This window comes from Leptonotus elevatus, chromosome 10 (genome assembly GCF_054856555.1).
Source record: "Leptonotus elevatus isolate MCC_2025b chromosome 10, RoL_Lele_1.0, whole genome shotgun sequence".
Taxonomy (NCBI): Eukaryota; Metazoa; Chordata; class Actinopteri; order Syngnathiformes; family Syngnathidae; genus Leptonotus; species Leptonotus elevatus.
Genome location: NC_141248.1, coordinates 6,301,416 through 6,314,572, shown reverse-complemented (window position 1 = coordinate 6,314,572; position 13,157 = coordinate 6,301,416). Strand labels below are relative to the sequence as shown.

Sequence of the window (13,157 nt, the reverse complement as noted above, 5' to 3'; positions counted from 1 at the left end):
TCAGTACTGATGGAATGCCTACCTCTGGTAATGCAGTATTCCGCTTTGCTAAGGCAGTCGGCTAGCTGATGACTGATAGTCGAGAACTAAGGGCATGCGAAAGAGGAATATGGGTCAAGTGTACGTTGTGGGATGAAGTAAAAAAAAAAAATGTTTTTACCTTATGATAGGTAACAGCAGATATTATCAGTCATTACTTTGCAAGTCACAAGTAAATCTCAAGTCTTTGCCCTCAAGTCCCGAGTCAAGACTGACAAGTCTCAAGCAATTCACAAGTCCTTCACTTTGAGTTTCAAGTCCTTTCGAGTCATTTTAACAACATCATAGATGATATTATTTGTGGTGAGCATCAAAATAGGAGTCAGGGACTCAGGGAGTTAACCCAGAGTGGTGCAACAGATTTCTGTGTTTGCAATGTGTTACGAGTGAGTTGACAGTCTCATTAACTACGCAGCTAGCAACAATAATAACATGAACTTACTTACCGTTCTTTGTGCAACTTCAGATGTTGAACGAAGCTTGAAGTTATTGCCTCTCCGTCAGTGATCTAATCTTGGACACAGTGCAATTTTTTTTTTGTTGACCACATCATAGTTTTTGTACCCAAACAACTAGTGGTGCAACTGATCACAAAAGTCACGGATCGGATTGTTAAAAAAAATATATATATATTTTTTTTTTAAATATGAAATCAGATAAATAGAACTTTGTCTTAATTATTTTTTTATTTTATTTTGCCCATTAAATAAAAATAAAAATAAAATATATATATATATAAACTCGAAATGTCTCATATGGCTTTAGGAACATAACTTTAAGTGCAATATAAGGCAAGATGCATAATTATTTTATACATGGTCCATGTATAAAATAACAAGGTGAAGATGCCTTATGTTATATTGCACTTGTAGTGCACTTGAAGTTGTGTTCCTAAAATCCAAATGGCCATGTTGGACATTTTGTTTTTTTTTTGTTTTTTTTTAAAGCTAGTGCTTTATAAAATAACTAAAAATTAAGGCAACATTCTATTTAGTTAGTTTTAATAATGAAAAACAGATCTAAGTTGAATTCAAGGCACATTCCTGTCGTTTAAACAGGGAGAGTGGATTACAGTAGTAGCATAGGTCCACAATAAAAAGAGCAAGCAAGCCAAGCAACAGCTGTCAAACTACTGTTGCTAGCCAGGCACCCGATGCTAAGCCACGAACGCCGGAGACTTGTACCGTATTGTGCAATGACGTAATTAACTTGCAGTTTCTTTGCGTCCTAAATTCGCTATTTAATATACTTTTGGGGTGCCATTATGATAATGGTGGGAGAAAATATGTCATTTCAATAAAAAACGTCGATAATGCAAGCCAAAATGTCCATGCAGGCAGACTTCAAAGTAAAATCCACCAAGGCTGTTGCATTGGTGTCAATGTATTATTTGGTCAGCTTTATTTTGAAGTTTGCTTTAGCGTAGGCGGGGTGAAAAGAAACCAAACCGAAGTGAATCGCGCATTTCGTTAGAGCTGCAGTAGTGACGTCACCGGCAAGCGCGAAGGTGCTTCTATTTTATTATTTCTTCAATCTTAAAGTATCCTGCTTTTATATTCTTAAGTTTATTCACATTTTTACAATTTTAGTCCATACATTTTGTTATTTCAATGACATCTTTAATAATTTATTTCCAATGTTTTAATGCCTTTTTTTCCATATAACTTTATTGAACAATTGGAAATGGACAATTTCTAGCCAATCCTGTAGCGTGACGTCATCTGTAGGTGACCCCGATACAATCGAGCAGCCCGATCACATCTGGTCCCGACAACGGCGCTGTCAGCCCAGCTTGCACACACACGCGCACACCTAGAGGAACTTACTCGTTAACATACATTTTAATCTTTTTGTTTTGGTGGAAGAAGCAAGTATTTTCAAGTGAAAGGGCTCAAGTCCGAGTGAAGTCACAAGTCATTGTTGGTCAAGTCCAAGTCGAGTTTCAAGTCTCTAAAAAAAAAATCAAGTCGAGTCTAAAGTCGTCAAATTCATGACTCGAGTCTGACTCGAGTCCAAGTCACATGACTTGAGTCCACACCTCCGGGTAATAGTATCACTGAGTCAACACTTAACTAATATGGAAAATGGGAAATTCAAACTACTTATACATATGGGTTTGAGCAGTTGCACATCTATAATTACATTATATACACTTTACATAGCAATTAATATAACTTCAGTTAAGTTTCATGAAACCTATCCAAAGATCAAGTTTTCACTTAGAGTCGTTCTATTTTAGAAGCTCAGCTGAGTCATATTCATCATTCGCTTCTTTGCTTTGTCTCTTTTTCATCAGAAGCAAATGATGATTGCAGCTGCTATAGTTATTTTCAATTTCAAGTCAAATTAGCATTCACATTGTTAAATAGAAATGTCCTAAAGTTGCCTGTGTGTGTGTTCTCTCCTGGGAACAGTGGCATCATTTACTGCATCAGTATCACTTGATGCTATGATGAAACACTTTTCCTCATGCTCTCTTCACAGTGGGTTTTTATCCTAACAAGGACGTATTGCATATGGTGGATTTTGTGCCTGCTAAACAGCTGAAATGTTGTTGCTGTCAAATGTATATTTATTCCAAGAATTGACATGGTGAGAAAAACAAGCTAGAGGGACACATTGGATGATGGTGCAACATGTGCTAATTAGTGAGTAACGTAAGAATCCATGGGGAAATCCAAAGATCTGATTCACATCTGCTTTGCCGAAAATCTTGTTTAAACGTTCAAATATCCTCCAGCCAGCATGTTTACAGTTTGCTGTGTTAAACTGTACTTTTACATTGAGATTGCTCACAGCATATTTGCTCATATTCCACTGCTGAATGGCGACCTACAGGCTAAGCAACATCAGACAGTTAACAACTTAATGGTATTTATTTGTGCTTTTTTGTGATTTTAGGGTTACCTATAACTTTGTACGTTAGAGTGGCATGCACACAGCAAGTCCCCAAGTGCATCCTTGTGATAGGAATATGAGAACTTTTTTTTTTGTCAAATAGCTGGAGGATGAATTGAGTTGATGTTAAACGAACATAATTAGATGTTCTTCAAAATGAGCTTGCCCACCTCAGAATTACATGACAAAATGGTTTATTCAGATTGGTATGAAGTTGGATGGAATGTGATCACTAGCACAAAATGTACTTACAAGTACTTTTGTGCTAAAAAGTTATACTATAGGAATTTTTCTACAATTGCGAATGTGGGGCAGTAACTGTTTGTTGTACTAATTTGAAGTTGATAAAGGATTATTTTTTAAGTTTACTTCATTACAAATATTTTACATTCGCCATTTTAATTTATATCTACAAATGTAACCTGCGTTCTTGAGTAACTCTGTAATAAAACTAACCTACCCTTTTCTATCTTTGCTTACCTTCCCCAGCATCCATTGTAATTGGCAAATGGTGGTGTGAGATGGAACCGTGTCTGGAGGGAGAAGAGTGCAAGACTCTGCCTGACAATTCCGGATGGATGTGCTCCTCCGGGAATAAAATCAAGACCACAAGGGTGAGACCTCAACAAACGTACCCCGGCAAATATGTGAATTTATAGCTCACAGATGTGTGCTACACATCTGAACAGACATTTAATCAACAAATTAACATATACTCATACACATAAATCCAAACATATGTCTATGGTAAAATGTCCATTTGAAATGAATTTTTATTTGTTCAATGGGATTTTTCTTATTTCAAAATGAAACAACAGAGTTCCAAAAGACTGCAAAACATTTGTGTTGATGCCAAATCGCATCCAATACATTTTTTTATATCATAAAACTCACCAACATCTATGGGACAGTAAATCAATTTTAATTCAAAATAAAATGGCCTGACGAATAAATGTAAATGAAATACGGATTTTTACAATAAAAAATTCTGTGTGGCTTTGATCTAGATCAGGGATGGCCACAGTTTTCACACATTATATTCTAGATGTGGACAAAATACGTGCACATGTGCAAAATACGTGCCACGAATATATATATATCCCAAAAACAAAGGGTCTGAAGCAGACACAATCACTGCCACATAGTGTGACTTTTTTTCAACTCAAAGGGCTCTCTTGCATAACAATTACCATTCAAGGATGGCACAACATTTCAAAACAGCAAACCAACAGAACTCATTTTGTATTTTTATTTTCATAAACTCACTCAAAATTTTAATGTTATTGAGGTACTATGTTCATCTTCCACATCATTCCAAATCCCAAAATTATTTGTAGTTTAGGTAATGTCAGATCTAGTGTAAGTGCAGCTAAGCCATCCATGTCTGACATCTAGAGGTGAATGGTGATATTACAACTTAAGACTACAGTCGATGCATATTTTCATTTTGGCTAATTTTTTATTTTTTCCAGGGATTTTCCTACCCATTTACCTATTTTTTTTGTAGAAAATGTATGCTGAATGTTTATCAGTGTTTAGATATGTAATTATTATTATTATTTTTATTATTTTTGCCCATTCCTGCTCTGGATTATTCTACTAAAATATAAAGTCACAAGAGTATGATTGATGATGAGAGTATGATACAAAAAATTTAAATAATGTAAATCATGTACTTTACAGCAAAAAGGCATACATTCACCAAACAAAAATGTGCTTAAACTCAAAATTTAAACACATGAATCATTTGAAATGTATAAATATGTGTTTATTAAATATTTGTGACTAACACAGACCACCTGAAAAAAATATATTTTTGAAAGAATGCTGAGAAACAAGCAAATTTGTGACCTTAAGTTAAACGAGGTGGACTGTTCAACGTATCCAAGTTCCATAGTGGCAATAAAAACAATCATAAAGTGGCCAGTAAGACGAGGCAGCCTCTCGAGCCGCACTCCTCACTCAGATAAAGTTAACAGCCACTCTTTCTTACTGCTGCCCTTCGGCTAGCTCAGCCGCCGCTCAGCTCAGCCGCCGCTGAGCGCCGCATACAAAAATCATGAAGGGAGTTAAGTCCACCAAGCCGGCAGTCCAGCACATCGTGACAGGTTGATCACCCAATTTGTATTCGTTTAACCAACTCACCACCCACCTGAACACCATCAGCGTCTTTTTTTAATGCTTGGTGACACTGACTTTGAATAGAAGTAGGGTCTAATTCGACGGTAGGGGGGCAGCCAGTGAAGGTTACACCACACGGGGCTTCCCAAGGTTATCCTGCCGATGTATTCAACAGCCCGTAGACTTTCACCAGGCCAGCACAAGCATAAAATCATCAGAAAGGAATTGACCAAATGGGGTCTTTACAGCATGCGAAGGTAGGTGCAGTGCTTTGTTCCCTCCAAAGAATGCATCTTAATCTCAATTTTGGCCTTTGCAACAGCAAAAAAAAAAATAGAACTGAAATTTACATTACATAACCTATTGATCACAATACAGTATATAATCATATTATTTGGTGATTTTACATATAGAGTATCTCAAAGTGAGTACACTTATCACGTTTCTGCAGACCTTTAGATGGGACAACACTTGTCTTTGTATTCCTCACCTTGGCTTGACACGATCTGAACCAAATAAATGTATCTTGGTCATGGCTCCAGTAAGTTCATGTCTTTAGTCTGCTTGTCTTCAGCAAACTATTTGCGGGATTTATTGTGTATTATCTTTAGAAGTGCCCCCATCTGGGACGACAACCATGCAAACCAATTTGATGTCGCACCCCCCACTCTTCAACCTCTGCAGTAATGCTAGCAACACTCATATGCTTTCTAAAGACAACCTCTGGATGTGACGCTGAGCATGTGCACTCAACTTCTTTGGATGACCAAGGCCAGGTTTCGCTTCAGCTTCATTTCATTGTGTTGGCAATCTTCCTATAACCTAGGCCCGTGGTGCTCAAACCCGGTCCTCGAGTACCCCTATCCAGCCTGTTTTCAATGTCTCCCTCAGCCAGCACAGCTGATATTAGGTTTTATGCAGAGCTTGCTGATTAGCTGATCGTTTGAAGAGACATGGAAAACCTGAAGGATAGGGGTACTTGAGGACCGCGGTTGAGAACCGGTGACCTGGGCTAGTGTTTCTCAACCCTGGTCCTTGGGGCACACCATCCAGCCTGTTTTCCATGTCTCCCTATTCTAACGCAGCTGATTCCAATGACATATCATCAGCAAGCTCACGGAGTTAACGATTCTCAGTTGCGTTGGAATAGGAAGACATGGAACACAGGCTGGATAGTGTGCCCCGAGGACCAGGTTGAGAAACACTGACCTAGGCCATCTTCACGATATATAGAGCTTTGTCATGAGGTGCCATGTTGAACTTTCAGTCACCAGTGCGAGAGAGTGTGAGATCTGTAAAGCCAAATTTAACATACTTGCTTTCTATTCACACCTTGTAACACTAACGAGTGACATGACACTGGTTGGGTAAAATGTCCAACTGCACTTAATTTGGACTTTTTCACTTAGGGGTGTACTCACTATTGTTGCCAGGGGTTTAACGGTTATTAACGGCTGTATTTTGAGTTATTTTGATGGAAAATTAAATTAGCAGTGTTATATAAGCTGTACACTGACTACTTTTTATTGTGTCAAAGTGTAATTTCTTCAATGTCGTCCCATTAAAACATATAAAGAAATAGATGCAGAAATGTAAGGGGTGTACTCACTTTTGTGCGATACTTTATTGCTCAAAATTCTGTGAGTGAAATGGCTCGATGAAATTTTCCAATTGGTAAGACTTTATTTATCCAATCCACATATGTCCTTTTCTCTTGACCCTCTCTTTGCAGAACACCCAGCCATACTCCCCTTTTTAGCTTCTGGAAGCAAAATGCAGAGGAAACGTCAACCGAAATTGAGCTGCATTCTTGCTTCTGTAAAGGTTAGTCTTTCTCAAGCTGTTCTTTGTTTTTGTCCAAGCTGTTTTTTTTCTCCCCATCGCCCTCACGTTAGCATCGTCAGGCAGTAGAAGGGGGACCGAGTCATGCTCAATGACGTCTCATTAACCCAAATACTCTGCGCAAAATAATCAAGTGTGTTTACATGCTGCGCATGATTAGGCAGGCGTGACGCAAATGCAAAATGTGCCACCACCCACAGTAAATATTTATCAGTGAGCACCAGTAGCGTATTTAAGGACGGTATATACATTTCCATGGAGGTGTTTGGATGCTCGTCTGTAAAACACAAGGTGCACCAGTGCTACCCTCTGCTGTGTCTCTGTTGAGTGCGTAATACGATGGCTCATTTCTTTCTCTTTGTTCGCCGTCCTGATCTTGTTTTTGGCCACTGTGCAGGTCTGCTAACAGTTCCTTGCACCGCTCTGCCAATCCTATTTGGTACTAATCTGTGACATGCTACTTACTGTTCTGTGTGTGTACTCCCAGTTGTGAGTATACGCTCCTGTTTGATGTGTTCGATAACAAGAGTAAATTCTGTGTTTGTTGTGCACGGATGCTCGCATGCGTACTCAAGAACCCCAGGCAATATTATTTAACTTTTTGGCTCTTGTTAAAGGCCACTTGATATAGCGATCCTCTTACATGGGTTTCGTTGGAGCTGCTATCAGCACACTACATAGGCCACGGTCTCCATGAAAGGCCTTTTATCCTGCACTCTGCTCTCTTCTTTGATCCAAATTCCTTATTCAATCTCCTTCGGAAACCAAACGGCATCATTTGTGTTTGTTCCGTCATAAGCTCGAAAGCCAACAATACAGCATTTGTTTCTTTTCAAAACAACATTGACCAGCCTCACTGAAGCGTTGTGATGAAGGCACACACACACACACACACACACACACGTCTGCAGTCATTTTCTAGAAATTGGTATGGACACTTTAGAAATCGTGCAAAGCCAGTGCCTGACATCCACCTTTCTTCTTCTTTTTCTTTATGTCTTTCAGAAAGCGAGTCCTTCATTGCCTGTTCTGTAGCAGCAGACAGACAAGGCAGACAGACCCTTTTGTTTGTGGAAGTCACAGTGACAGTGAAAGGCTGCGGAGCACCTTCCAAAACGTTTGCCCCGCATAGATCCGCATTATCCGCTCCAGCGGCTAAATAGATCTGTCAATTTCTTGTGCTTCCAAACAATTATACATCTTAAGAGAGACTTAATTAAATAGGTTGTAATACAAATGCGTTTTTTCTCTCCTTCTTTTACCTTGCAAGAATGTGGTGAATGATTGAACAGTCGATTGATGCCAACAGAATATAGTCAGGGATGCCACACATACTGCACACAGTACTTTTTTTTGTCTTTTTCAGTCATGATTCACATCATGCAAAAGGCTTGTAAGAAAAGGCTGCTGCACCTTGTGTTAGTTTCAGGTCATTTGTGACCTTAATGTTGTTTACTTGCTTGTTTACGCTGAATGTGTTAACCTCACAGTTTGAAGGTTTACAAGCCTTGTCGTCAGTGGCCTTTTTGTAACTCTTTTGAAATGATGATGCACCAACCACTTACTTGTTGCAGGCAGTATTTACATTGATGATCACACATCCCGACACCCAAAAAAAAAGAGATCTTATGACTTATTTATTTGTCCCATACAGAGGTGGGTAGTAATGAGTTTACTTGAGTAATTTTGGGGGGAAAATTTTACTTCTAAGAGTAGTTTTACTACACAATACTTTTTACTTTTACTTGAGTAGATGTGAAAAAGAAGCGCTACTCTTACTCCGCTACATTGGGCTACATTAGAGTCGTTACCGACCGCCCAATTCACGTAAGCACTCGCTTGGCTGGCTGTGTGGGACCATTTCTGCGGACACTAGTGATGTGACGTTCACGAATAGGGGTGTGAATTGCCTAGTACCTGACGATTCGATTCGTATCACGATTCATAGGTCACGATTCGATTCAATACCGATTAACCCCAATACGAATCTATAATTGATTATTGTGATTTTTTTTTAACTAAAATTTTGAAAATACAAATCAGTAAACTTGTACAAGTACGCTGTAAGATTTGTATGAAAATGTATTTATTTATCTGAAAATTCTGGCTTATAACTGAGCTACTGCATTTAACAAACAGGTTGCAGTCTGTTTCATTTTTGAACAGCACTGAAATAAAATATTAAGGCTTAATGTTCCATTAATATAACATTCTTCTATGCTTAATGTGTGAAACCTAACCCCAAGTAAGACGTTTTGTTGAATATTTCCATACAAAATTGATGTTTAAAAATTGATGTTTAAAAATTGATGTTTAAAAATTGATGTTTAAAAATTGATGTTTAAAAATTGATGTTTAAAAATTGATGTTTAAAAATTGATGTTTAAAAATTGATGTTTAAAAATCGTTTCGGCCGCATATTGAATCGATTCGAGAATTGCGTGCTGTAATATCGCGATATATTGCCGAATCGATTTTTTCTAACACCCCTATTCGCGAACGAATCGAGTATTTTGAACGGCTCTTCAATGTGAGAGCCGTCCAACCCCTAATCCCATCCCCCCTCCCCCGGGCGCCACCGTTTGCTTTTGGAGGGAGCGTCATCTTCGTATATTAGCGTCAATCAAACAATTAACTTGTCAGTGGGTCGTTAAGCTCTGAAACAAGCAAAAAATATTTTAAAAAAAGAGGACACTGCGCCTGCTTTAGCACCATGGCAGAAGTTAGAATACAAGTCACGGAGAGACGGAGCAAAGAGGAAAGGAGGCATTTTTGTTTTTTTGTTTTAAATGATTTGAAAAAATGTATTACAAAAATACATCAGACTTCATGTTCAAGCAGTTACTCAATATTTGAGTATTATTTTAAGCAAATACTTTTTTTCTTGTACTTGAGTGATTTTTTATGACTACTTTTTACTTTTACTTGAGTAATATTATTTTGAAGTAACGCTACTCTTACTTGAGTGCAATTTTTGGCTACTCTACCCACCTCTATTCCCATATTGCTGCACAGTCTGACTGTATCATCAATGGCTGTTTTTTTTTCACCCACTGTTGATGCAATATTTGATGTTGGTGTGCAGTGGAACTGGTATAGCACAACCATTTGGACAAATTAAGGAACTTGCCAAGCAACATGAAGACATCTCCAACTTTAGGTTTAGGATTGGGTGACCAGATGTCCTGGCTTAAACGGGACAGTCTGGTTTTTGAGCCTTGTGTCGCGAGGCCCGGTGGATTTCGCCAGCTCCATTTTGTCTCCGTTTTTTGCAGGTCCTGTTTTTTTGTGTGTTTTTTGTTAGTCTAGTTAACTGCATGCACATATGGGATTTTTGCATACACAAACAGGGGGTGGGAAGAACAGGGAGATTGTTAGATTAGGCTTCTTAATGATTTGATAGGTGACTGTTGCTGTGACCTGTCCTGTCTTGGCGTCTTCCTATCTATCTGCACTCTGGCGCACTTATCCAGTTGAAACCATCAGGTCACATATTTTCATATGAGCTAAGATGAGCCGCCCCCCGTGTGGGTGGGCGGCCAAGAGTATAAGAGTAGAGACTATTTTGAATAGTTTAGACCTTCTTCCGCATTCAGCAGATACGGCTTCACTCCTGTGCACTCGATCTTTCTGGCATCCAGTAAATATTTAACTGAGAATATTCAGTCTCCTGGTTATTATTATTAGCATAGCGATCATTCAAAATAAAAGAACCGGTGAAAGTTCCCATCAGAACTTTACAACGCCAATTGTTCCTTTAGCCTAATGCTCGATAACATTTAGCATTAGCACAAGTAATAACACAACCACTAGTAGGTATGCAATAAAAAGCAACATTTGGTTTACTCATTTGTCTGTCTGTGCAACCGACCGCAAAGCAAGATATGACCATTTTGTAAGATAATCAATTAGATAAAGAACTTTATGCTGTAACGCTGTATGAGATTCAATGATTACAATACAGGCAAGTGGCTCTTTTGCTGTCCAGTGTCCCCGAGGGGGCGTTTCAATGAGGGCTGTGACGTCACGTGCAAAAGGTCAATACATGAAGAATTTTGGTTGGAAATATTGAACACATTTAATATTTTAAGATTGTCGACCCCGACCAGTCAATCGGACACAATTTTGGGGACAAATCCACTCTTAACACACCTCAGACATAAGGGTAATCTACTAAGATAATTTTTACGAGACTTAAGATAGTCACGTCACATGTTTAATGTCCTTGGATGGTAAGTGGCAAAATTGAGACAAAAACAGCCGATTGGCTTTCTGTGTGTATCGGGCCTTAGTAAATCAGATCATATATGCTTAAAATTAACAAATATCAATATGTACGTGTTAAGTTTACTCTTCAACTAGTCAAATATTCATTGCTTTCCTTTTCGATTAAAATAAGCATATTTATTTAAAGGACCAGTCGGCGCATATTGATGCAATACAGCATTCAGTGATGAAATGCATCCCAGCTGTAAGACCTTCCAGCAGACTTATGACCAGACTGTATAATTTTTAAAAACGGGTCAGCAAACACACTACAAAGTTGGTTAAAATTGGCCATGCTTCAATTATAAAGAGAGAAAATATCATTTTTACATTCTGGTTCAATGTCAAATTCATTCAAATGCGAGTGAATTATTTGTTTGCACCCGCCATTATCAATGTTACAGAAAATGCTATTAAAGTGAACTTAATCAACATTGTTGCACTGTGTTTTCAGAGGGCGCTATTGGCAGCGAGCCTGATTGTTTTGTCAGTGACGGAAAGGGTATGGCAATGTTTGCAAAAAAATCTTTAGCTTAATTGTTCTCGTCTCCTTTCCTTTAACGAGCTGAAGTCGGAGTAAATTGCAATTTAATGCGGCCACTCAATTAGAATTCATACAGCTATGCGCTTACGCCGCCTGGCAAGGATGGAATATGCCGGAAATTCACCCACTACATGGATCATTTTAAGAGGCAAAGGACACAAAGATACAAAGGACACCTTTGTCACACACACCATGACAGCATTTGCATATAACTCTTTTAGGCTAACAAATCTCTGGTGGATCATATCTGAGCGAGCGAGTGGGCTGTAATGTCCAACCCGTTACAACTTCTGTTCTGACAGAGGTCATTTCCCACTCTATGCAAATCAAATCAAACGTTGATCGCACAAATCCACAAGACTGCTTTACTAAAGGGTCATCATGGAGATAAACACATAAAAGTCATTTAAATGATCAAAATGTGACATTTCAAAGTGTACTGTAAGTAAGGTGTGTGTTAGTGTACTGGTTACCGCAGTAGCATTGAATAGTTTGCGTCTAAGTCATTACAAAATATGCAGTACCTCTCAAAAGTGAGTACACTCCTCACATTTCTGCAGATTAGTAGTCAGTGTACATCTTATATAACTGTAAATCACAAAATGACTAATAATACAGCCATTAATTGCTAACCCCCTGGCAACAAAAGTAGGGAGAAATGCTCTTCTGAAGATGACACAAAGAAAGCCTGCGAGCAGTTTGCTGAAGACAAGACAAAGGATTACTGGGGCAATGTCCTGAGGTCTCATGAGACCAAGATAAACTTAATTGGTTCAGATGGTGTCAATTTAAGCGTGTGTGGCAGCCTCCTGGTGAGGAGTAAAAAGACAAGTGTGTCTTGCTTGCAGTCAAGCAAGGTGGTGGGATTGTCATGGTCTGGGGCTGTATGAGTGCTGCCGACATTGAGGGGCTACAGTTTGTTGACGGAACCATGAATGCCAGCATCTACTATGGCACAAAGCACAGCATAATCCCCACCCTCTGGAACAGAGCCGCAACGCAATATTATATATATATATATATATATATATATATATATATATATATATATATATATATATATATATATATATATATATATATATATATATATATATATATATATATATATATATATATGATAATTACCTCAAACACACCTCCAAGATGAGCACTGCCTTGCTAAAGAGGCTGAGGGTAAAAGTCATCATGGCTAAGCATGGTGTTCAACATCTCTGGCACATCTTCAAATAAAAGGTGGAGGAGGTCTCGAATATCCGCAAACTATGTGAGGTCGTCTTGGAGGAGTGGAAATAGTTTCCAGTTGCAACCTGTGAATCTCCAGTCAAAAGAGAGTTAAAGCAGTGCTGGAAAATAACTGTGGCCACACAAAATGTCACTTAGGGCTGTACTCACTTTTATTGTCAAGAGTTTAGCTATTAAATGGCATTATTTTGAGTGATTTTGA

General features: G+C 38.4%; 1 protein-coding gene across 2 annotated transcripts in view; it reads left to right on the top strand.

The window, feature by feature from the left end:
• tafa1b (TAFA chemokine like family member 1b) overlaps positions 1–13,157 on the top strand; it is a 149,518-nt gene that overhangs the window by 132,373 nt on the left and 3,988 nt on the right. Inside the window, exons 4-5 of one of the 2 annotated variants that reach the window (XM_086087785.1) lie at positions 3,427–3,551; positions 6,791–6,882. In XM_086087785.1, the coding sequence (XP_085943911.1) occupies positions 3,427–3,551; positions 6,791–6,817 (152 nt within the window). In that variant the 3' untranslated portion in view covers positions 6,818–6,882. The remainder of the gene's footprint in view (positions 1–3,426; positions 3,552–6,790; positions 6,883–13,157) is intronic. The other variant, XM_086087786.1, reaches the window with a different exon arrangement.